This window comes from Acipenser ruthenus, chromosome 15, assembly GCF_902713425.1.
Source record: "Acipenser ruthenus chromosome 15, fAciRut3.2 maternal haplotype, whole genome shotgun sequence".
Classification (NCBI taxonomy): Eukaryota; Metazoa; Chordata; class Actinopteri; order Acipenseriformes; family Acipenseridae; genus Acipenser; species Acipenser ruthenus.
Window position 1 is genome coordinate 488,779 of NC_081203.1, and position 26,271 is coordinate 515,049.

The following is a 26,271-nucleotide window of genomic DNA, read 5'->3' on the forward strand; positions in this document are numbered from 1 at the left end:
ATTTTAAAACCATGCCTAACACTCCTCTAGTTTCCCAGTCAGTTGCAGCGTTTCCAACGTTGTGTTTCTCATCTCAATCGAGGCTCCGAACACCAGCGCACTTTACAGCAGTAACGCTACTTGTGTTGAGGTCTCTGTGATTCATAGGGGTCTCTGCAGAGAAAGGGGGAGAGGAGGGATCTTTACTCAGACTGGACCATCATCACTGCCATTCACGAACAGGAAGGCCAGTCAGACACCAATAACTCTCTGGTGCTCCAGCAATGACTGCCTGGGTCATAAACTGCCCTGGGGAGCTCCTTTAGAGTGGGGGGATAAGGCATGGTCCTGGTGCTGCACCTACAGATGGGCCTCAAATATCCAGGCATTCTGCCACTGTGTCTCCATTCCGGTTGCACATGTGTGGAAGACTTTATAGATTCATGTACCCAACTCCCCCCCCCCCCCTCCGACAAACATACAAACAAGCCAACAAACCAACACAGCTGATCTGCAGTGTAATACAAATATTTAATAATCATGTCTACATGCAGGCAGTCCCAGCTGAAAATGATTTGTACATCTCCAAACAGGCGTGCCGCTTCAGAGGAAAGTTTAAAGCATCACTGGGTTACACTGAGCCCGGGCTGCCTGCTCCCCCCCACGGACTCAGCCCTGAGCCTCCCCCTCCCCGTTCACTCCAGAACCGGGGGGCAGGGCTCCATGCAGCAGCAGCAATGGGCGGGCCAGCCTCTCTGTATAATATAAGACACACCCAGGACCAGCACTCTTCCAGGGGCATTGCCTGTGGTTCTGCTGGGAAACTGTAACCCTGGCGCTGTGTCAAACTGAGACTCGACTCAATGGAGAGACGGTGGAGGGGTTAGGTATTGATCACTGGCAGCGTTTTTTTTTTTTTTTTGATTATTATTAAAAAGAGTATTAGTAGATATCCCATTCATTTGTATGCTGCAGGTTTTTACCAGTATGCAGCTCCCAGGAACACAGCCCCTGTGTGTGGGGCTCGGTTCTCAGTGGAGATGTAAAGACAGGTAGGCTGTGGTACCCGTGCTTGATGCTCCTCAATACCGCAGCCTTCAGATAAACACACAACGCCAGGAGTGTGCTTAAGAGTAGTTAAAAAGAAGGACAAAGAAATCCTTTGCGCTTCATTTAAAATACAAGACTCCCCTCCCCTCCCTTGTGTGAGGGTGCTGAACCTCTTCAAGACAGAGACTACTGTTAGCAAACAAAAGTATGAAACCCACTTCTGCAAAGGGTTTGTTTTTATACTGTCGGAGGCGTCTCTGACCCGCTTGAGACTTCGGATACTCTGCCAGTGGTTAATACAAGCCCTCCCCCTGCCATGCAGTTTTCAGCAAATGCTTCGCTGATGCTTGGCTACTGAAATACGAATTGGGCAAGCACAGTGGCCCAGTCTGCTTTTGCATAAATCATGAAGTGTCTCGCAGACGTGGGGAAAAACAAACAGAGACAGAGAAAGAGAGAGAGCTTACAAACAGAATTAAATATAACACGTATAATTGCAAAACATTTGACATAGTGTTCAAACACCGTATCTAATGCAGCTCTTAAAGTTTCACGTCAGCCACGCGGCTACCTGATGCCTCGGCCGTGCTACCCACTGGCCAGTCTGCCCCCTCTTGCCGCACACTTTCACATTCAGTGGACGCCTGGTAACTGCTGAGCACACGAGATGCTATTCCTGCCAATGCTACGCAATTGCAAGGGGTATCAATTATCAGAAAGTAATCTACAGTTTTTATAAAAATCCCAGTTTGCAGAAACAGTATGTGCCACTATCCAATCAAGATGTGTGATTAAATGACTCGGTCTAGATAAACATTGTGCCTATACATATAAATATATGTTCCTATATAAATCTAATCTCCTCGTGCCTCTGTCTGTATACATACATTTATTTATGTATTTACATTAAATACATTTGTTTGAATATGCAATATGTTTTTTTATGTCATGTAGATGGTTGGATATGAAAGTGTTTGTGGAGTGAAGCTCATGTTTGTACTGCAATGCGATTGCAGTGAGTGTGAGTGTGTGAGTGTAAGAGAGTAAGCATGTTGCTGAGTGAGTAATGATATGCATCGCTATGCATATGTGTCGCTCAGCAGAAATCTTCAGAAGGATTAATTGTGCACTAAAGCAAACACGGATTCAAATCACAAGAACAAAAACCCATCCCCCGTCCCATCAGCAAGCAGGAGGTATTCAGCCAATGGCAAAAGAAGGCAGACTGTTTGTTTAGAGGAAGAGGGTGTCAGATTGCCCACAGGAGAGCCTCTTATTCTCTGATATTGGGATATAGAAATAGATTTATTACAATGACGTGATGGCGATGCTGGGGCCCTCGAACCTGCACTTTATTTAAATCTCGCTGTTTTTATTTATTCTTTCAAGCTTGAGCGATACTTGCTAAGTGTCTCTCTAGCAATGTCTCGCAGAGGCTTGGGTGTTCTCTTGTGTTTCCATACAGTCCCTGTCCTGAGAGAACGCACACACACATGCACACACAAATCCATCTTTAAATAAAGCACACGTTTTTCAAACCCCAGCCAGTAAGTAATTGCACCAGCTGCAATAAACAAATCTGATTTCAAATGCAATATTGTGCCCACCAGCACGACTGATAAAACCTTAAAAAAGACACCTAAAAAAGGCAAAGGATTCTGGCCATAATCCCACACGTTTCCTCGAGGTCCGTCTGCCACCCTCAACCCTTTTGCTACCCAGTAAAAGTCCGACAACACCAGTTGTCTGCCCATCGCTCCCACTGGTTCCAGTTTAGTGTGTGTGCGTGCGTGCGTGCGTGTGTGTGGGGAGGGGGGTTGATTCCCAGCAGTGTCAAAGCACAATCCATAGGGGGCGCTATGGGGGTCCCCGTCCTGCCAATTTCAAATCCTTTTGCTTTCTTCCCCTCCTCGGACTCCAGTCTCAGTAGAGAAGCCTGTTCATCTCTTAAATCCTGCCTCTGTTTGTGCAGTCCAAAGCGAGGGGGTTTCAGGGGGTGGTTTTGGAAAGAGGGGCAGGTTTCGGGGTTACTGGTGGTTCTTTTGGGGGCGGAGAGAGGAATCGTCAAATAAGGGGTTCTTCACTTCCATTTCTCCTGTCTGAAAGAGAGACACAAACACAAGCTCCGGTTCATTCAAGAACGCACTGAACACGGTTCCAACACAACAAATACGGAAAATGAACACAACACTGAAAATGAAAAAACACAGGGAAGGGAAGCCGCCATGGGAAAGCAGTGTTGATCCCTGCAGGTATAAACGCTTCATCCCAAAGCAGAGTCACTAATCCTCCTCCTGCAGGTCACTACACTAAGCTTTTGCTCCATGGCAACATCTGCTCAAAGCTGCACAGCGATACAGAAGGGCACCTCGGAGCTCCTGGAAGTGTGGGTGTTTGGCTCTACAGCTCCGCGGGTGTGACGCTTGCAGCGCGGTGCAGTGAGGCTGAGTGAGTGTGAATGCCCTGGCTGCTCTCGAGCGGCCCCACGCACAGCTCTTCAATGGTGCTGCAAACAGGTCCTGACGCCCTTCATGTGGCTGTGTGAGTGGGATTAGCAAGTGAATAGACCTCACTCCATTACTGTTCACACTGCCGCTCAGGACCAGGGTGCTGGTCATTAAAGACAGCTCTGCCTGGTGAATGAACACGAACGGGACGCGACAATGTGTTTCTAACCCCCCCCCCCCTTCCAGACACCTGCTCTGAGGAGGACCTTCCCCATTACCTCCTGCCTGTGTCACAGAGCTGTGGAGAGGCGTGGTGCAGTGTGAACGGGTCAGCAGAGGCTCCAGGGCAGGGGAAATAATCCAAACTTTCAATTCAAATCCATTGTCTTACCTCTCACTAGCATAACACTTTTCTTACAAGTCCAATCTCCTCCTTCCATAGTTTTGTTTTTAATCACATCTTTCCTGTACGTCCCTTTGGTAAGTTTCACTCTGACTCAGAGAGGTGGGGGGCCCATATCCGGCCACCACCACACTGTAGATTCACTTCCTGCGCAGCAGGTATCAGGACACCACCTGAAACATGAAACTCCCTCTTGCTGCATTTTAAAGATCCTGATACCAGGAAGTGAATCTACAGTGTGGTGGTGGCCGGATATGGGGCTCCTCCCTCCCTCCCCCCCTCCCTCCCTCCCCCCCCAAAGGGATGTACAGGAAGATGTGATGCTGATGAGGGGAAGACAGTGCTGTTTCTGCGACGCCTGGGCTCTGCTCCCTGTAATGAAGCACACCTCTGAGTGCTGTTCTGTGAGCTGCATGTATTGTGCCATGGCACTCACCGGGGCCAGTCCAGGACACTCGTACACAGTGAAGTCTCCGTCTTCATTCTCCTCGTCTGACGTGGCACCGGAGCCTGGCTCTTTGGGCTCTTCTTTGTGTCTAAAAACACAGAGAGAACATCGAGAGACGTTTAGCCTGGAAGTCAGGGTCTCCGAGAATCCCTGCTGATCACGTTTAAAACTGAAACAAAAACAGCTGTTTAAATTCCTCCCATCGTCAAATACCAAACGCACGGCGCGTCAGTAAACCAAGACGCACTGTGACAGCCTTGATCGCAATCCCACAAACGCCAGGCAGCTTTCATGCAACCCCTTTTCATCAGCTAGGATCAAGCTTGATGTGGAACTATTCACAAAAAAAATGCTTTAAAAGGCTTTAAAAACGTCGCCCCTCCACCAAGCTGCTTCATGAATTGCTGAAAAGGTTGCTCGGAAGTGTCCTGGTTTCAAACGCTCGAGACTCTTTTCTGACGTCTGTCTACTCACTTCTCCATGGACAGCATCTGTTGTTTCTGATGCTGGTAATGGTACATCTGAGCACTTTGTGCCAGCTTCTTATCACCGGGCTGAGACGAAAAAAAACCAAAAAACACATTACATAAAAAAAATACTGCAAACCAGGAAACTTAACAGTGCAGAGTGTGTTTTTTAAAAAGCCGATCTTGGTGAAAACGTCTCACTTACCGACGTGCCTTCGAATGTGGTGGGGCCCATCACTCTGAACGCAGGATAGTCCACCTTCTGCGCTAAACGCATATCCTTCTGTAACCTGTAGGGGGAGCAGGAGAGCACACGTCAACACTGACACCCAATAGAGAAACAGAGCTGTAAGGATATTGACTGCTGCGTTACATCTTTATTCTAAAGGGCTTTCTGTCCCAGCGTTTAATATCCAGCTACTTGTTTCTTTATTCTGTATTAGGAATAAAAAAAGAGAACTGTCCTATGCATGTAAAACCTTAAAAAAGAAGTCAACTAAATAAATAACAAATAAAGCCAGAATTGGACGGTGCGTGTTGTTATTAATATTCTCACTCTTCTTTTGATTGAAAGCTGCATCCTCACATGCATGCAAACACTCATTATAGGGTTGTGCTATTGAAGACTGCTGTAAGCATGCATGCCAGTACGACAGGACTAGAAGAGTCTGCTCACTTTAGAACCAGTGGAGTTCTTTAAAAGAGTCTTACCTGACGCAGCACACGCCAGCTACTATCAGAGCTGCTGTTCCAACCACAGTGCACACGACTATCATGGCTAGAGAGAGAGGGAGGGAGAGGGATGAGAAGACCAGTCAGGCACAACCCAGACGGAGGCAGAGGTTTAGAGAGCGTCTGATATGACAGAACGGTCCGTCTCCCTTCGTACTGCAGTGATATATAAACCCAGTGTTCACAACACCGCTCCCGGCTCTCCTGAGAGTCTGCCTACGTCAAAGCACAGCACTGGCCATTTCAAACAAGCGCAGGACTGGCCGTTTCGAATGCTGCAGAGTACAGAAAGGAGTTATGACGAAGGAAAACTAATCATAACACACAACACGAGGGAGGGAGAGGCCGTCCAGACAACAAGGCACTCTGAGTGCGAATGATTCAGTCGAGGCCCACGAAGCTGTGCAAGACGTCACGCAGAATGAACCTTCTAAATTTGCACCTTTTCAGCCAGTTGTGAAACAGTAGATTTATTTTATTTTTTTAAGTATTGCTCTACAGCTCAGTCTTGGTTCACTAGTCTTGGTACATACTGAGCAGCAGCGCATCGTTGCCAGGGTAGGGTGATGTCACAGGCCCGTGCCGCACGGTCGGTTTGGTGGGGGGGTTTGCCGTTGTGGTGGGGCTTTGGCTGGCCTTGGCCTCCCCAGTGGCAGACTGGACATCTGCGTTCATTTGGACTGGGATCTCCTCCTTCCTGCTGGTTTCCAGCGTATTCCCAATCACAGTAGACGGGTTGTCTGTGAGGAGAGACAAACGGAGATCCATTACCTGGAGAGCTTTCTAATATACAACAAGCACAACAGGACCCTGAAGGGATTACAGGCACACGCGCCCCTTTGAATCGGTGACTCATTGATAATGTTATGGCAGGTGCTCCTTATTTGTTGGCCAGCTTACCTTCTTGTTTGAGTTCTACCTGCTGGTGTCTCTGTTTGGCAATGATGGAGGCCAGGTAGTCGATCTCCTCATCCACACTGGGAACAGTCGACATCTTTCCTAAGAGAGAGAGAGAAGGCGAGAGAGAGAGAGAGAGGGTGAGAGGGAGAGAGACACCCATACAATAATTAACAAAACAGCAGAAGTGAATTCCTGTATCATCTTTCTAATTGTTGTCTAATTGTGCCATGATGTGGTCTCCTCCTGGATGCTGCCAGAGATTATGGAGGATATTCAGCCACCCGGAGTCATTACAATAGCATCTTTGTATTTTTTATTTTTTTTTAAAAGGGAGACAAACACACTCTAGTCAACAATTGAGAAATGGAATCCAAAAGGCTCTTAAGGGTTCTCAAAGGTTTGGGAGTCCACAATTGCCAGGACTATAAAAACTATTAACGAGAAAGTGATTCTACAGCAAAACCCCTAAAGATTTTGAGCAGCACTGAAATCGGTCACCTTCAAAGCGAAGAAAGGAAAAAGCAGACGGTGAAGACTGGGAAGGGGGTTACAGGAAGGGGTCATAAAGCAATATACAGTACCAGGGGGAGGTGTAGAGCCAGGAAGAGCAACGGGACAAAATGAAAAGCAAAGAAAGCCAGGATGAATGACAAGGCTGGGCCCGGCCGCTCCACGAGTGCATGCGAGGCAAAGAGCCCCGAAACAAAAGAAGCCACCATATAAAGTCTCGTCGTCAACAACAAACCTGCATTCCACAGGCATGGGGCCTGGCGCTCCCCTAGCAACCAGGGGCTCGCAGTCTGTGTGTGGCAGAGGAACAGAGCACTGCAGGAGGGCTGGATCAATGACAGCTCCCCCCCAACCCCCCCGTCCTGCCCTCCCTCTCAGACACAGATGTAAACAAGGCCTCAAACCGCATCAGAGCGGACAGCAGGTCCTGTACTGCCCTCACACACAAGGCGGCGGGGGCAGGCCTTGTGTGTGAGCATGGTGGCCAGGCCAGGGGGAGGCTAGAAGGGAAGATGGATTTCCCATCACCAAAGCAGCAGATTTAGAGAACACTACTGAGGGGAGCTGCAGGGGGCAGGGTCCAGTCACCTGTTCAGAGATCAGCCCAATATTCAGCCTGCTCGAGGGGGGAGCGAGGGAGGGGGTAAGCTAACGCAATTCAATTGCAATTAGACAGCTCGGGGAGGAAGTCTTGCAATATTTATATTAATGAGAGCCTGTCACGGAAATATACATGCAATACTACTCCTGTAAACTCCCTGTAAACCCCATGAGCAAACCGAAAAGCAGACCAGGGTACGTTCCATTGATTCGGTGCTGTCTTGCACAGACAAATCTGTTTTATAATGTCAGGAACTGGGTTTCCTAGTTTCAACCCCCGATGTGGTCCGACTAAAAATATCACTTAGGGAAGTTTTACTTTAGGTCGCTTTAGTATAAAATATTCAATACGTCTGTTGTTTGTAGAACACTGGCTTAATTGCTATAGTTTCTCCGATGGAAAGGGGACTGTGAGATCTTTTTTTTTGTTTTTTTTTTAATCAGAATTTGGAAAAAGGACATTCGGTTTTGGAATAAACTTCAGGAAGAACTCAAACTCTGTGTTTGTATTTCTGAAAGCTTCCAGACAACAGAAACCCACGATCCTATCAGCCCATTTGTGAGATGAGCTCAGGTCCAGGGAGCTCTCCAGACGCATATCACAGCCTGCATTCAGACAACAAACCTCTAAAAGGATTAAAACTCACTTCAAAAGAGCAGGAGTCAGATCTCTGTTTACCCCCCACCCCCAACTCCCCTATCATCTAATCCAGCCAAGTGCCCCACAGCAGGGAACCACTTGGGGGCGGGCCGAACCATCTGCATGTTTAGGGGTGTGGAATACATGTAAGAGCGTGTGCCTGTGTGGATGGCTGAACCATCTGGATAATTCTAGGTTTTGGTGCCCCCTCCCCCCCATTCCCAAAATGTTTGCAAAACAAACAGAAGCTGTTAATTTGTGAACTGAAACGAGAGCTGCGATATTAATGATTTATTCATTCAACTAGAAGGTGCTGCTGTGGGGAGCTGGCTGTGTCCTGGAAACCCCCACACAGGGGTCTGCCTGCTCGCTCTTTATCATTCTTTACAGCTAATGAGAGACGATACGGAGCTGAATAAAGAGAGACGCGGTCAATGTGAAATTAACAAGATGCTGGGCAGTGAAAACAAACCACCCCAGTGCATCTGACAGGGAGAACGCTTCAAAGATTGAAAACGCCTGATCGCTTGATACTGAAGCCAGTGCATTCACCATCGTTTACCATGCTTTTCCAGACCTTTCTGCGCTTTGCAATGCTTATCTAAGCTTTACCATGCTGTCGCTATTCTTTATTACAAATGGCTATGCTTTTACTGTGGGACAATTTTAGAGATTTTCCTACGTCCATTAAGGGTTCAAAACCTACATTAGAAATAACTCTGTTCTAATGCTTAAACTAACAGGTGCTTTAATCTCACTGGAGCAGATGAGGGACTCTGTTGTGAGCGAGCTGTGCTGCCCTCTGGTGGTCAGTGCTTCTAAATACGGCAGGAAATCAACACTGTGATTGAGTTGGGAGTTTAACACACATAACATTACATTTCAACAGTAATCTCATCGACTTCCTGCAACGGCTGGCACTCGAGCTGGGCAGCTCCTTACTGCTGCAGACTGAAAACAGGATAGGAGTCAAGGGAAGGAACGCTGAGCTTTAACAGGAGCTGCGGGGACAGATAGTCCACTGATCCTTCCTGAATTCTGCATGGGGGCTGTACTGTACAGTACGGCACTGTGTGTGTGTGTGTGTGTGTGAGGGTGAGCGTGCGTGCGTGGAGGACTTCAATGGCTCTTTTGTGGAGAACAGATCTTAGATCTTAGGTGATAGCATCTGCTATTAAAATATTCAGTCACTCGGTCGGCAAAACAAAGGCAGGAATGAAAACCTCGTCACTGCCCTGAAGATGAACAAAGAACCAAACCACACCGTGCTAGAAGAACAAACGCAGCCACACATACGGATGACAGGAGTATACATGAGCACACCCATGTGAATGTACTCAGACAAGCAGAGAAAAGTATCATTGGGCTGAACATAATAAAAGCCTTAAAAATCAGACCCCCACCCCAGTCCATGCTTGCCTGACCTCCCCTGCAGCGACACCCAATCAACAGCTGCACAGGTTACCAGGAAACAGACAGCAACCCCTTGGCAACAGGTTCCATCAGTCAGATCTGCACCCTTTGGCGCCCCCTGGTGCCTGCAGATATTCCTACAGTAAAATCATCAACAAAAGCTTCCACTCAAAGGGAAAGTCGCTTTTGAGTGTCCTGCCCTCCCCCAGCGTGGGAGACTCACATTACAGAATTTAAAACACATTAGAAACCTCAGGTCAAGGTGAAGCAGAGAAACAATACAGAGGAGCGGTTCAAACTGGACGCGGGGCTTTTGGAAATATCAGTTAAGGGCTGTCTCCTCCAGGAGACAGAAAGGAGCACCCGTCCTTTTGATTAGTCTGCGATCAGTGGGTTCAGCGCTACCCCTTTACAAGGCATCCCTTTACGCCACGAAATCAGCTGTAAGGCGACGTTGTCCTATTGTACCAATAAGATACTAACATGAAGAAAACTAATAAAATTACTGAATGAATGAATCGATTAATAAAAGATACAGAACAACGGATTCATGGGAATTGCACAAGCGAACATTAAACAACACCATTAGAGTACCAGTTTATACAAGCAGCTTCACAGCTGCAGGGAACGCGATCAACGGAAGCAGGTGCTACAGGAGTATATGCAGCCCCTGATACTGCAATCAAACTGCAGAATCAGCTTCATCACTGAACTGCACGAGCCCACCAAGCCTGTTCAAAACCACACAAACCAGCACACGCAGCTCAAGTGACATGTGGAACGAGGATGAGCAGAGCCAAGCCCCCCAGCTCCAGCACTGCCGCAGTGTGCTCCGATCGTAACGCCCGCTCTTACCTGTCCTGTACTGGAAGAGGCGCTCGCGGTGATGCACCGGCGAGCTGGCACACACCATCACCAGGGCACACAGGCACTCCGGAAACAGAACCCGCCACAAGTTCATATTGTGCAAACAAATCAATTTGAAGAAGAATCAAAAAGGCTTCAAAAATAATATATATATATTTTTGTATTACTCTTCGCAGTGTAAAAGCTGGATTTCTTTATATGTAAAACAACGAGCCACAAAACACACTGTCGATTCAAACTGTTGAAAAGGCACAGGGATGAGGAGCGATAGCCAGTCTCACCTCTCTCTCTCACTCTGTCAGTCTATTGTATAGGACTGAGGGAACACCAGCATCTTACACCCACACACAAGCACGGACTGAGAGAGAGAGAGAGAGAGAGACAGCCAATCACAGGCCAGCAGGGAGAGGGGGGGGTGACATCACAAGAACCAGGGAACTGCTCGTGGTGGGAATCGCTGGTGCAAAGCAGAGAGCGTGGGTGCATCAGGGTCTAAGCGCGGGCTTCCGGATTTTAGCTGCATCAATCCCCTAAAAGCCATTACAGCAAAAACCGTTTTCGATTCAGAGCCAAGGCACCGTAACAGCACATCATCCATCTGAAAAGCTTGTGTGTGTAATGGATCAGGGGTGTTCTGATCTGCTGCAGTGGGCAGGAGGTGATGTCAGACCTCCCTTTGAAGCCCCCTATGCAGCAGGCAGACTCTAGTGGAGCTCAGCCCCTCAGCACAGAGCAGGCTGGGGGTGTGTGTGTGTGTGTGGAGGACAGCAAGGGCTGGGCTGGGAGCTGCTGCTCTGAAGCACTCAAGCAGCTGGCTCGTCACGCACCTCTTGGGTCGATGTGGGAAGACGACCAGCCAGGTATTTAACTATGACGGGCAATCTTCAAAAGCATTTCTGTCCTCATTAAAATAGCCGCCCCCGCGAGCAATTAAAAAACTCAGCACAGACCTTCAAGGCTCTTCTGAGTATGAGAACACAGGGGATGGAAATCAAAGAGTCCGAACCTCCTCATCTCTCCAGTCTCATTAACCCTTGCAAAATGATTTGCAGAGCTTTTGAAATAGAAAGCGGACAGTTTTACACAGAATTCTAAATCGCTAACCCTGACAAAAATATGCAAAACTGAGATTAGAAATACATCCAAATCAAATAAAAATACATCAAATCAAATAAGTAACCCTCCAAGTACGAAGGTTTTTTTTTTCTGTGAGCCTGCAGTCTCAGCAATGCTCATGTGAAGCTGTAACCTTCGTCACTTCCCTGCTCAAACACTCTACAGTAAATGAGAGTACCGAACCTGCAAACCCTCCCACTGGAATAGAACAAGGACAGGCTCTACGCCCTCGTAATGCACAAGTGATTGTGTGTGTGTGCATGCATGCGTGCGTGCATGTGGAGCAGTCAGTTCTTAATGTTTCTTCAGGTTCTCATGTTTCTCTGTGATCTCAGTGTCTGGAACAGTAATTACAGTAGTGCTCTGCGTGTCATTGTGCTATTATGTAAAGTTCAGTCTCATTTTATTTAGTTCGTTATATATAATATATATATATATATATATATATATATATATATATATATATATATTTTCAGTTGTCGTTCCTAGGCTTGCAGCTTCACAGCTGGTGGTACTGAATCCTTAACCCTGGGCAGTTCACACTCCGCAGCATCAATATTTCATAGAACAGCATGGCAGTAAGTCTCAGCCATTAAACATTGATGGATCTGGCATTAAAGTCCTGTGTGTATACAAGTGTACAGCATGTGCTGGGTGCAGCTCGGAGGCACGGGCACACACACATGCTGACACGTGCACGCACACACACACACACACACACGCACGCAGGCAGAGAACAGGCCCTGGAGCTCGGAACGGGGGAGACAGATGGTGGACGGCAGATCCGCTCCTCTGTCAATATCTCACAGCATTCATTAATATGAATAAAGCACAAGGGTGTTTGTGTAGCACGGCTAATGTGAGGATGAATGTTTCATCAGCCAGCAGGTGGGTGTGCACGCCGTACCTGGGGATCACTTGCTATTAATAACTGTTTTGTGTGTTTTTGGCAAATCAACCCGACTCTCACAAGCCTGTAATAGCATGTGCACTCCAAGCTGGCACACGCAATTCTCAAACTTAATGAAACGAAACTCTGCTGCAGTGGGGCACAGCGGGTTAGGACTCCAGCCTTTCACCTGGGCTCCAATCCACTTCCAATTTCAACACCTTGGCAGATTTATAAATAATTAGCTGCACATCGAGTCTGAACTGCCCCCCAGTCCTCCGAGTGCATCTGTATACAGAGTCTACAGGGCCCGCTCCTCTGAGTGCATCTGTATACAGAGAGTCTACAGGGCCCGCTCCTCTGAGTGCATCTGTATACAGAGTCTACAGGGTGGATGGAAGTGTCAATGATCTAATTAACACCGTCTCCCGTGGCTCTCTGCTGCAGGGGAAACTCTGAACCGCAGGCAGACAGGTGTGTGCTATACATGGCAGGTGTTTTCCGAATTATGTCCAACTCTGCACCCTTTCACCTGTCCTGACAGCTTCCTGCTCTCCTTCCCTAGCAGGTCTTGGACTGTGAGCTGCACTGATATCGGGTATCACACAGGAGGGCATGCAGGAGAGTGGAGCCCCCCAGCCTGAGACACAGTGTTAGGTCACTCTCCCTCTCCTCTGAACCACCCCGTTGAACCCTTAAGCCCACGATTGATTTTTTTTCAGCAGCAGCAAGACTTGCCTAAACTTGATTCTTTTTTTTTTTTTTTTTTTGGTCTGATTAGTTTTTCTTTTGCTCGAGTTTCTAAACTGATTTACGAGCCCTGAGCCCCCGGTGAGTCACACAGATCTATAATAGCCCAGTCATGTTTGCTTCTGCAGAGTCGGTAGGATTTGCTGGTAATGAGCCTGACATTCTGAAGAGCTCTAAAAGGGTACTGATTACAGGTCAGCCTGCAGGAACGGCTGGCTTATTTCCATCCCCGCCACACACACACACACACACACACAAACACACAAGAACTCCACACACACACACACACACAGACTCCACACACACAGGCTCCACACACACACACATCCCCGGCCCACATAGCCGTGTCTCCGAGTCTGTACACTGCACTAATCTCCCAGTCTGCAGCCCTGTCGCTATCCCCGTTCCCTGCCAGGGTCGTTAGGAGTCTCGCTCGTTAATTAGGTGTCGGGCTGTGTGAGTGACGTCAGTGCGGAGCTGAAGAGACTGGAGGTCAGGCAGGGGTTAATGCAGGGGCACGCATGCAGATTCCTCCAGCTCTACAAACCTCCCGGAGTGTGAAGGCAGTCACTGAGGGGCAGTCTCTCCATTAGGGGTTGCCTGGGGGGGATCCTGGTTGTGGCCGTGGTGGTTCGGGTTGAGTCAAGCTAGCGATCAAGCAAAGGACCGAGTCTCCAAACGCTTATGCCATCAGCAGCATTAAAACCACGTCACCGGTGAAGGCAAAACCAAAGTTTTATTGCTTTATTGAAATCATGGAGGGGGTCATAACCCACATTGTAAATTCCAGACACACGCATGCAGGCACCCATTATAACACACATGCACTCACCAGCATGCAGGCTGCGCTTCATCACCACGCAGTTCTTGTGTTCATCCTCAACCAGCGGGGAGATGCAGGGGCCGCACTCCCTCGAGCCAGGCTTGCAGAACTGCCGGCGCTGCATGGTGCAGTCCAGACTGCGGGGACAGCTGTCCACTAGGAGACAAGAGAGACACAGCACGTGAACCCCTTACAGCACACAAGCAATCGAGCGCTGCTTCTTGAAATACATTTGAGAACATTGTTGTTGATGACACATCTCATTGTTCGATCAGCAGAGCGGACGGATCATTTATCACAATGAACGCCAGTCATTCCTGACACGTGGACTGGTGCTGTCTGAGTCAAAACATTGAATTATATCATAGGAATATACAACATAGAGACCACTAGACCTCACCCCCGCACAGCACTGACTGAAGACACTGCAGTGAGAAAAAACAAGGTGAAAAAAAGAGGTCCCCATTATCTCGAAGCAGAGGCTTCAGTGTGACATACAGCCTAGCTCGTAGCTGCAGAAAAACAATCAGAAATGTGACATCGTTCTCTGAAGCCAATCAGAAAATGCCTGAAGCTACCGGCACTATAAATCAAGGAATTGTTTAAAGAGCCGAATATAAAAATGATCAAACGTTGCCTCCAGTCGAAACTGTGCTAGCGCTGCACCCGAGCTCTCAAAGCAACTCACAGTCACAGCTACAGCGAGCAGTGTGCACATCTGTGTTTGTTTTATATTGTTAGATTGACCTTTTAATTACACCTAAAATTCAAATAACAAAACAGTGAAAGGATGGGGCAGAGAGCTAGAGAGAGAGAGAGAGAAAGAGAGAGAGAGAGGGAGGGATAGAGTGAGAGAGGGAGAGAGAGAGCTGGAGAGGGATAGTGATAGAGAGAGAGAGAGAGAGGGAGGGATAGAGTGAGAGAGGGAGAGAGAGAGCTGGAGAGGGATAGTGATAGAGAGAGAGAGAACGAGAGGGAGAATGTCCCAGGTTAAAGTTGTGCTTGTAAAACACTGCGTTAATCCAGCCTTCCCAACGCGAGGGGGGGGGGGGGTGTACTGTCGAGGGCTCTCTGATTGAGTGAGGAAGCTCAACGGCTCTGTCAAGCAGCTTCAGTGTAATCCTGGGATTGGGGGTGGGAGGTATAAAGCACACAGAGCTCACATAATCCCACTTCATGTCACCTGTCATGCACCCACCGTCATATGAAAAGACAAGCTCATTGTGTATTTCATTATTTTAAATGGTATTTGTTTTTAATTCTATTTACCCAGCGCTCTTTCCAGATCAATTATAAAGGAACGCAGAGACACTGAAGAGTCACTGGAAAGCAGTGACTGGTTACTGCCTAGCAGAGCTGTTTTCATAAGCCAGAGTGCGTGTAATGCAGAGCCACGGGGGGGGGGGGGGGGGGGGGGGGGGGGGGGCGTACAAGCTCACTAAACCGAGCCCCGTCACGTGGTGTCATTGGCATGAAAGCACGTCAAGAAATATGAACTAGGACAGAGCAGGATTTGAAAGCAGGTGAGGCTCCCTTCACAGAGTAGGAAGGGTATTGGAAGGGCACCCTGCTCCCGTGGGCGCGGTTATCTTCATTTGATTTAAATAAATAATCAGTGCCTCTGGTGCCTCTGCCTGCCTGCACCAGCAAGATAAGGAACCATCTGTTGCCATAACGACTGTCGGAGCCTGGGCTGGTGACGTCATCAGATTTGCAGCGTGCTCTCGAAAACAAGGGGCGTCTGGGATGGTTCAGCTTGTGACGTGTGGACAGGGAGAGGGGGGTCCATCCTCAGAACCCCAACAATACAGCCTTGTGTTTTAATAGCCTGCACCCTGTGCATGGAGCAAGCAACGTCAACACACAGTTCAAAGAAAAGCCGGTCGGTCCACTGCTTTGAGACCCTCGTTACTACCCTGTTCTACAGAGCGGTCCAATCAAACCCAGCTCTTGGGAGCACATGACCTGGAACACGCCACTGCGTAAACACACACACCAAGAAAGCTCCTGCTTCACAAAGCCTGGATTGAAAGAGGCCACACAACGAGAAAGAACGCGGGTGCTGCATTCTGTGATAGAAAGCGGATTGCGTCAGACATCTGATAGCTGGCACTGGGGTTATTTAACAACACTTGAAAACATCTTGAAAACTACAGCGGTGCAGAAAGCATGCCGGTCCCTCGGAGCTGAGCTGAGCTACTTTAATCCCAGCACTCTGGTTCATATTCCAAACACCCATCCATATTCAACAGCCCGCCCTGCAACAGGCATGCCAGTGCTCACTGAACCCAGCTCTTTGCTACAGACTCCCCAACCTGAATTCAAAAGCACTTCAGTTCACCGAGATGGACAGCTTGTTCTTTGAGTTTTATCCTGGCTCTAAAGCTCTGAACTCACACGTGTTTACCTGGCCAGACAGACAGCCTGTATTATTACCTGTTGGGTGAACCTTAGAGTCCTCACTCGTGGGCAGTGTCTCTGACCTCTGGGTATCACCTTGTATCTTACCACACCCTTCTATACACAGCACAATGCAGAAGGGCCAGTGGTCACCTCTTTCACAACAGCGATTCGGTTGGGAGTTTTCACTTTATCCTCAATCAGTGCATTATACAACTACAAAACAAGCTTGTCCACCCCACTTGAGTGGCCCGAATGCCCACTCCTGGCACTGCAGCATCTTGTGCAGCACACAGACCTATATTCTGGGTTTGCTGTATCAGGAGTCATTGAACACAGGACCAAGAACAAACAATATAGTGTGAGACACAGCCAGGCACTGCAAGCAACCCTGTTACATATTCCTACGTTACAATTCCACTCAAGCATCGTTTGCAATCCCACAGCGTGTCCTGTCGTTTGTTCACAGCCTTACTTATAGCGTAGCAATGCACAATGAAGCACGTCTTTATGGGGCTGACTGATGAAGCGTCTTTTTGATAAACCAATTAGACAAGCAGGTCTATATTTTAACAAGCGCGTCCAGCTGAACTCAAAGCGTGTTATTCTTTGACTTGCATCGTTCATCTCACCACCTAACTGAGATTCAGTTCAAGCAAAATAATCACATTTCATGCTTTTGTAAGAGTGTCAATGAGCTCTTTATTTGTACAGTTACTGGCACACGGTCTTGTATTGTGTTTTCATGCCTCAGGTAAGTAATGGTCCCTCTGATCTTATTTACATAGATTGCACACAATCGCATTTCAAACGCACATTCTAATGGGAGGATTTTGCATCTGGGAGTTTCACTCTCATTTTGTTCCTTCAGTCCCTCCTAATTCATTATTCATTGCTTTACAGCCAAGACTTTCTGGGCAATCTTAACATAGAGTATTATTCTTTTTTTTTTAACATGTGAAATGATGTAACAAAATATCTAAGACATGCAAAGCAAGCCAAATGAAACAAGCCCTGCTCGTTACTGCCCGAGCAAAACCAAGAGAAACTCGGGTTTAAACGTGAGCCGATTGCCTTCCTGTCAGATGCAGAGTGGTTACAGATTGACTGATAGCCTCGAGAATCGTCTTGTATTGATCCCTCGCATTTATAAGCATGACGGATGTAGATACTGAAAGGTCCAGTTAGGGTGCGTCCGTCTGTCAAGCACAGCTCCCTGCTCAGGGCGGGTACTCTCTCGTTCTCAGAGAACAATGCGCCCCATTAAACACAACTCACACAAACGAAACAAGAGCAGCATTCCTGGAGGTGCAGTCAGACCTGCTCCACTAAACAATGAACACTCCTCCTTCTGAAACGAAATGAAGAAGGGATTAGAACGGGTGTTTCCATAGTCATTTACATCGGCGCCTTTACTCAACAGAAACCAGCAGCACCTCATTGTGTACCTGGAAGCCACAAAAACACAACGCGGCTTATAAACCCAAGAGCCATGCTGGGTGTTCCCTGTTAAACAAGGAAGTATTTGAATGAAAACACTCTCCTGTTCCTTCAGGGGACTGCCTTTCTTGTTTCGGCTTGTGTTAACTCAATATAAAACAGAGTAAAATTTCATAAGGTTAAAGCCCCCCACTCCCCACTCCCCACTCCCCCCCCGGTGCTGTTCTGAAATGGACTCCCCAAGCGTGGGACAATTTCTGTTGAACATCCTGTATCCATAGCGACAGAGTCTCAATTAAGTCTCAAAACTGGCAGTCATTGGCAGAAACGATTCATGTCAGTTCCCATGGAAATGGTAACCAAGCAAGACCTAGCAACGGTGGGGATTTGTGCACTTCCTGTTTAGGTACAGACAGGAAAGCGAGACAATGGGGCTTCGTCCGCTGCTTGAAATATGAACCAGGGGGGAGATCACAACAAAGCAAACTGGGCCTGCTGGCATCAGTATCAGTATCTACATGCTACAGGTCCTTAAACATGGAAACGCTTTCGTTTAACGGAGGGAGATGGACTCTCATTCGCTGTTCCTTTATGATTCTGACACAGTCACAAGACTGTTATTATGCAGTGCAGAAGAGCTGATGACCTCTCTCACTAATTACCAGAGAGCTCTCACAGCGTCGTACGAATCAAAGCACATCGCTACACGGAAACAGTACACTTCACAAACGAAAGCAGACTAAACCAGAAGCTGCTGCTGCACATTAACACACACTGTTGTGGTCATTGAGCTGCAAACGATGCGAGAGCTCTTCATTGGACAGCCCTATAGTTCACAGCAGGCAGTGTTTGCTTTGCCTCTGCATGTAATTCAGTGTGTATGGAACTCTGCCCATTGACTGGGGGGCAAGGAGGGAGCAATGCATTAAACAGAGAGATGGAGAGAGAGAGAGAGGAGGGAGCAATGCATTAAACAGAGAGATGGAGAGAGAGAGAGAGAGAGAGAGAGAGAGAGAGAGAGAGAGAGAGAGAGGAGGGAGCAATGCATTAAACAGAGAGATGGAGAGAAAGACAGAGAGGAGGGAGCAATGCATTAAACAGAGAGATGGAGAGAGAGGAGGGAGTGAGATGGAGAGAGACAGAGATGCATTAAACAAAGAGATGGAGAGGGAGGCAGAGAGAGAGGGAGTGGGGAGTGAAAGCGTGAGAGGAGGGAGCAATGCATTAAACAGAGAGATGGAGAGAGGAGGAGGAGGAGCGCACGACAGGGGGGTGAATAGAGAGGTGGGAGAGCCATCAATCCAATCCTTCTCCACAGCACAGCAGTCTCTGCCCTTTCTTTAATGTTCAGATCAAATTCTCCTGCAGCCCAGGTGTTCCACAACGGGCTCTAAATCACACGTTCACTCAAGTCCTGATCTATAACACCGCGGGCAGCGTGATAAATCAGCACAGTGCTGTGCTACTGCGGCCACAAACAGGAATTATTACAGAGCGCCTCGCTCATGAAACCCATACGGATTTCATGCATCCCGCGCATTCTGGGCTCATGGCTCTGTGAAGAGCACCACCAGATAGCTCTTGTTGAGACCCCCTCACCCCCTCACCCCCTCACCCCCTCACGCCCCGATGCCAGGTTTGCGATGCCTCCGTGGCACAGGGTTTAGGGCTCAATAGGTACTCTACTGTTTTATTTTAATTGTATTTCAGTTGTATACATTCCAATAATAAAAAAAAAATCTTGTTCATAATAGATCACATTAACAGTTTTTGAATTTTAGGAAGATATTTAAGCCAATTCTATACAGCATACAGCACAGAAAACTCAGTGCTGTGGATCTGAGAGCCAGCTAATTCAATACGGTCTATTATAGAGAACTCAGTGCTGGGGATCTGAGAGCCAGCTAATTCAATACAGTCTAGTGTAGAGAACTCAGTGCTGCACTGGGGATCTGAGAGCCATCTAATTCAATACAGTCTAGTATAGAGAACTCAGTGCTGTACTGGGGATCTGAGAGCCAGCTAATTCAATACAGTCTAGTATAGAGAACTCAGTGCTGCACTGGAGATCTGAGAGCCAGCTAATTCAATACAGTCTAGTATAGAGAACTCAGTGCTGTACTGGGGATCTGAGCGCCAGCTAATTCAATACAGTCTAGTATAGAGAACTCAGTGCTGGGGATCTGAGAGCCAGCTAATTCAATACAGTCTAGTGTAGAGAACTCAGTGCTGTACTGGGGATCTGAGAGCCAGCTAATTCAATACAGTCTAGTATAGAGAACTCAGTGCTGTACTGGGGATCTGAGAGCCAGCTAATTCAAAGTGAACTTAAATAGTCACACATGATCTTAATGCAGCAGCTATAAATATAATTGTCTTGGATTAACATGAAAACATAATGTAATAACTGTGATGTAACCAGAGGGAAGCTGCACAGTGCTTTTCAAAGCAGTAATACTGTAGGTCCTGCCCTGTTAGTGATTCAGGAAAAAGTACTAATTCTTAACAGAACCACTGGGAGTTTCCATTCCCTCTGGTTATCATGCTTAACTCTCAAATATTTGAGCAGTCCCTTCCCTGCAACTCTATTTACTCAGCAATGTTCTTGATAAAACTCCCCTGAAGCCAGAACAATGCCACAGTCTCTGCTGCGTCACGGTTTCTCTTGGCAGTGAGGGAAGGACAGCTGAACTGGGTGCTGGAGGAAAGCGATCTTTTCAAAAGCTGCTGCTGCTGCATGGCTGTGTCTCCGTGAGGAATCAATCCTGATGAGACCCAGGACACTAGAAGACCACGTCATCACCTTGACTGCTGCTCTTGGTTTTCGTGGGTTATTTTGGAAATGGCTGTCCCTGCAGTGTTACTGTAGTCAAAACCACAACCTTAACATTCCTCTCCTGCTCTCCTCTCCTCAACAGCTCGGACAAAACAAAAAAAACAGAGGCCTGAAGTTAGTTTGTACGGCAGCACTGGTGGCAGTGGGGGGGGGGGGGGGTCTGTTATATTGGACGAGAGGAAGGAATTCATCTTGTTCAGAAACTGACTTGCATTTAGCCCAGTGTTGTCATTGGAAATGAACAGAAAACCCAGACATAAGTGAAAGCTGGCTTTCTTTAGCTGCTGTTTATTCTTCAATCCCATGTGACTGCAGCTTCACAGCGGAGAGATTGTGAGACGTGGCAGTGCTGTCTGCAGGGAGGGAGGGAGGGATACAGTGCCATGTTTCAGTGCAGCCTCGTGTTTACAGAGTAATTGGATAAAGAGAGACATGAAAGAAGCCTTGGCCGGTGCACTAAAATTAGATTTGTTTTTGTGAGAAAAAGACGGATGCCAACATTAGTGCTGCCGTGACCTGTTGCATCACAGTGAATTCTCATCAGCGGAGAGACGGGGGATGGGGGGGGAGGGCGGGGTCAGAGAAAAGTACACGGAACGTCAGAAATGTTTGTTTTAATGTTTCAGAGCTCCACTGCTGCTTTGGAACCATTAGTAGTCATGGCAATCAAGCTTTCTTTCTTTTACAGGTTTCTGAAAGGTGGCAGCTTGAGAGAAAGGCATGACATGTCAAGGGATAGGAAGCCAGAGATGAGAGGAAGAGATGAGAAAAAGGAGGGAGGGAGAGAGAGAGAGAGCGAGACCCTGGATCTTTGCACCTGACTGGATTCAAGGATGCTCTGCTCTGTCCTTGCTTGGTTTTGGATGATGTCGGTTGCCATGCCTCTCGGAATGCTGTTTTGTTGTAGGCTGGTTTCAGGTTACCCCCCCTCACCTAACACACACTCACCATACCATAACCCAAACTCAGCCAGTCAGCTACCCTCACCACAGCAAAGCAGGGCTGTCAAACCAGCACAGGAACTCCCCTGAATCCAGTTCCAACCCCACCACGTTGCTTTAACACGTATTTACTCAACCATTTCAGAGTAAGGTCTGTGATATTCTCAATCACCGTTGACTGAATAATATAGACAGACCCATTGTAAATGTGTGACCGTTCAGGACTTGTGAAAACCGCTACAAAATAACAAAACATTCGCTATTCCGACATTACGCCAATGCAGGCACAGGCTGTCTTATTTCTGCAGCGTTAGTATAAAGCTGTGGGCAGGAATAAGATCATCCAACACAACGCAGTGTCAGCGGCTCTGAAATCCTGCCGTTGAAGGCTGACAGGTTTTATTGTAGCTTTAGAATTGTGCTGTACGTTCTTGACATCAGTGCCCAGGATAAGATGGACTGGCATTCTGACGGCGACCCGCTGGCTTCTCATACCTGGTTTACTTTGTGCCTGCCGCTCACCAGCACTGACTTTCCGTACACAAGATTACCTGCGGATGACCTTCATGTAATCGCTTGTGGCATTTCACCAGGTGTGTTGAGTGGAAAGTTATCTCGGCTCCATTCCTGATGTTTATTCACAATCACTCAAACAGGCAGCACCTTCTGAAAACCCCCTGGTCACGTCTCCTCACAGTGAGTAAACCCCCTGGTCACGTCTCCTCGCAGTGAGTAAACCCCCTGGTCACGTCTCTCCACAGTGAGTAAACCCCCTGGTCACGTCTCCTCACAGTGAGTAAACCCCCTGGTCACGTCTCTTCACAGTGAGTAAACCCCCTGGTCACGTCTCCTCACAGTGAGTAAACCCCCTGGTCACGTCTCCTCACAGTGAGTAAACCCCCTGGTCACGTCTCCTCACAGTGAGTAAACCCCCTGGTCACGTCTCCTCACAGTGAGTAAACCCCCTGGTCACGTCTCCTCACAGTGAGTAAACCCCCTGGTCACGTCTCTCCACAGTGAGTAAACCCCCTGGTCACGTCTCCTCACAGTGAGTAAACCCCCTGGTCACGTCTCCTCACAGTGAGTAAACCCCCTGGTCACGTCTCCTCACAGTGAGTAAACCCCCTGGTCACGTCTCCTCACAGTGAGTAAACCCCCTGGTCACGTCTCCTCACAGTGAGTAAACCCCCTGGTCACGTCTCCTCACAGTGAGTAAACCCCCTGGTCACGTCTCCTCGCAGTGAGTAAACCCCCTGGTCACGTCTCCTCACAGTGAGTAAACCCCCTGGTCACGTCTCTCCACAGTGAGTAAACCCCCTGGTCACGTCTCCTCACAGTGAGTAAACCCCCTGGTCACGTCTCCTCACAGTGAGTAAACCCCCTGGTCACGTCTCCTCACAGTGAGTAAACCCCCTGGTCACGTCTCTCCACAGTGAGTAAACCCCCTGGTCACGTCTCTTCACAGTGAGTAAACCCCCTGGCCACGTCTCTCCACAGTGAGTAAACCCCCTGGTCACGTCTCCTCACAGTGAGTAAACCCCGTGGTCACGTCTCCTCACAGTGAGTAAACCCCCTGGTCACGTCTCCTCACAGTGAGTAAACCCCCTGGTCACGTCTCCTCACAGTGAGTAAACCCCCTGGTCACGTCTCCTCACAGTGAGTAAACCCCCTGGTCACGTCTCTCCACAGTGAGTAAACCCCCTGGTCATGTCTCCTCACAGTGAGTAAACCCCCTGGTCACGTCTCCTCACAGTGAGTAAACCCCCTGGTCACGTCTCTCCACAGTGAGTAAACCCCCTGGTCACGTCTCTCCACAGTGAGTAAACCCCCTGGTCACGTCTCTCCACAGTGAGTAAACCCCCTGGTCACGTCTCTCCACAGTGAGTAAACCCCCTGGTCACGTCTCCTCACAGTGAGTAAACCCCCTGGTCACGTCTCCTCACAGTGAGTAAACCCCCTGGTCACGTCTCCTCGCAGTGAGTAAACCCCCTGGTCACGTCTCCTCACAGTGAGTAAACCCTGTGGTCACGTCTCCTCACAGTGAGTAAACCCCCTGTTCCATGAGAGGGAAATAAGACTCCCATTGCATAGCAGTTTGACCCATGTCTGGTTTTACAGAATGTGTGTATTTCACATACTAAAAAGTATACTTGAATTTTGTGCAAGCGTCTGACTATTTTGCCCATGCATCATTTTGAACTCTGTTTCTAATGTGTGCAAGGCTGGTGACTCTGCGTGGCCTGTGTGTTTTCAACAAACCACAGGATTTACATAGTCACTTGAAAAACAGCCACAGCAGTAAACATAACAGTCCGATTGGATTTCACCTGCATTAATAACCAAAGCCACGTCCATCATTTCACTGAGCACCACAGGTCCTGAAGAAAACCACTTCAAATGGATTTCTAATCCACTTCCAGCTTCACTGGCCTTTCCAGTTTACAGCTAAACTGAATTAGCATGGATTATAAATCTGTCACAAACACACTTTGTGGTTTTCAAATGGAAATGATAAATGGGGGCGCTCCTAAATAGCAAACACGCCCTGAATATTGTTTACATTAACGTACCCCAGCTCTGTATTGCAGGCTTTCGTTTTAAAATGACATTTTCTGTGCCACTGGCCTTCCCCATTTGCACATGTATTTATTATTTTTGTGTTCATCGAATTCAAAACGTTCCCTGGAGGGAAACGTGTAGCAAGATCCCTGACTGTCACGGACGATCCTTTTAGAGCCAGTGATAGATTTGTACTTTTGAATGACTATCTTTCATATCACCCTGCGCACAGACTGGTCCTCTCTAATCCCCGAGCGGTCAGATCCCATCCCTGTGCCCTCACCTCCACGCTCTCTCTCTCTCTCTCATTAAAACTGCACACATTACACAGACCTCCATGCGGATATACTGCTCCTGTGATCTTCAGGCAGCTTCATATTTGAACAAACACTGCTTCAAATGTATCCAGAGGCAAACAAAATGACGAGTGAAATCTCTTGTGCTGTTCGGAAGAGTGTTTGTCTCAATGTTGCCTTGTGATTTGGTGGGGTACTGCATGGGGCACAAGCTACACAGTTTAATTGCACTTTTGTGTTACTACCGTATAGCATTTTCAACCGCGAACTGCTAGTACGCAATACATCAGCCAGAGCAAAACAACCCGACGCAGATAACGATGTGCTTCTATTGTGAGTTTAATAGAGCGCACAGTGTATTATCATCGTGTCGCTCCATGCTATCCGCAGAGACTCGCACATTCACTGCGCAAACATGCAGATCAAGTCAAGTCATTACCGATGCATTGTTTACTAAACGCATTTGAAGCCCGCAGTTATTTGACCGGCCTCGGCGTAATCGTGTAAATAAAGCACAGACAAGCGCTCTTATCTCTATGGATGATGATATATAACACGCCTGCCCGCATTACACAGATTCCACTCGCGTTTCTTTCTGTCTTTCCTGTAATTAAACCTTCCCGGATTTAAAAATGCATCCGAAGATTGTTATTGTAAAGAACACGGATTCAAGACGAGGCCTTCCCTGTGCTATTGCAGTACACCTGCACACTGTAAATATATACTGTATATATGCCGCCCATCTACATACATACTAACTGAATCAGTACATGTTACTTAAATGTGTATGTATCCATGCCCCCAATACAATACGCAGTCTCTATTTCAATCTACTTCAGTAGGCTAAACAACACTGGATTAAAGAAAAATATTAACTGTGTGATGTTTTCATAACATATGTTTGTTTAAACGCACTGAACTGAATAGGCGTTAACTATAATAATAACTATAATAATAACAACAACAATAACAACAACGATAATAATAATAATAATAATAATAATAATAATAATAATAATAATAATAATAACACTGTCATTTTTTTTTTTTTTTTTTAAGAGCACTGCTGTAAACAAAGAGCTATCCTATTGAACCCATTTAAATAACTAAAACAATAATATTCACGTTATCATCGGTACAGAAGCAGTTTCATCGCAATTGTCTTTTTGCAGAACGCGGTGACGTCAATACTGCACTTACCAGGTAAACTGCCGTGGACTGTCATTAGGAAAGCGCACAGCACGGCTCCGGGCAACACCGCGGCGCTCAGCCGGCGCAACACACCTCTCCTCCGGTCTGTCATCCTCGGAACGGGGTCCTTACCACTGGAGAAGGGGGCTTGGGGAGTAGGGGCTTGTCATCGCCCCACAAACACAGAATTGAAACACTCGACCGACAAACAGAAGAGCAAGAAGAAGATCTATTTTTAGCCAAGCAAGCCGCGCAGGTCTGCCTCGTACGCCCCGTGTCAGAGATGCGCTGAGGAGATCAGCAGACACAATCCAGAGAGCCAGAGAGCGAGCGAGCTGTCACACTGGCGTGTGGGGTGGGGCCGCACGCTAAGAGGTGTCGTCATGACGTCGGTTAAACTGGTTTGGTAATAGAACGCGGCAGGTGCGTGCTTACCTGAACTGCTGCATGCCTGCTGCTGCTGCTGCCTGCCGACTGAACATGCAAGCCGCTGCCAGCCACGCATCTCTGTTCCCCTAATTTGGAAAAGGCAAGGCTCGGAATGTAGGGTTAACTATTAATTTACTGCACTAAA

At 47.7% G+C, this 26,271-nt stretch overlaps 1 protein-coding gene across 2 annotated transcripts; it reads right to left on the minus strand.

Annotated features, from left to right (window-relative positions):
• Nucleotides 1–491: 491 nt before the first annotated feature.
• On the minus strand, nucleotides 492–26,127 carry LOC117962299 (neural proliferation differentiation and control protein 1-like). 2 transcript variants are annotated; one of them, XM_058986687.1, is made up of 9 exons: nucleotides 25,707–26,127; nucleotides 14,044–14,190; nucleotides 6,427–6,525; nucleotides 6,060–6,266; nucleotides 5,506–5,572; nucleotides 5,000–5,084; nucleotides 4,802–4,881; nucleotides 4,316–4,415; nucleotides 492–3,128 (listed from the first exon to the last, which is right to left on the minus strand). In XM_058986687.1, exons 1-9 carry the CDS (start codon nucleotides 25,807–25,809, stop codon nucleotides 3,057–3,059), a joined length of 960 nt encoding a protein of 319 aa, XP_058842670.1. In that variant the 5' UTR covers nucleotides 25,810–26,127; the 3' UTR covers nucleotides 492–3,056. The 2 variants fall into 2 exon arrangements, with proteins under 2 accessions (XP_058842670.1, XP_058842671.1); XM_058986688.1 differs by lacking the exons at nucleotides 14,044–14,190; nucleotides 25,707–26,127 and adding an exon at nucleotides 10,445–10,594.
• Between the last annotated feature and the right edge of the window lie 144 nt (nucleotides 26,128–26,271).

Coding starts and splice junctions, on each gene's coding strand:
- LOC117962299 (XM_058986687.1), bottom strand. CDS start 25,809: ATGACAGACCGGAGGAGAGGTGTGTTGCGCCGGCTGAGCGCCGCGGTG. Junction 4,882..4,999: donor CCACATTCGAAGGCACGTCG/GTAAGTGAGACG, acceptor TTTTCGTCTCAG/CCCGGTGATAAGAAGCTGGC. Junction 3,129..4,315: donor AGTGTCCTGGACTGGCCCCG/GTGAGTGCCATG, acceptor TCTCTCTTTCAG/ACAGGAGAAATGGAAGTGAA.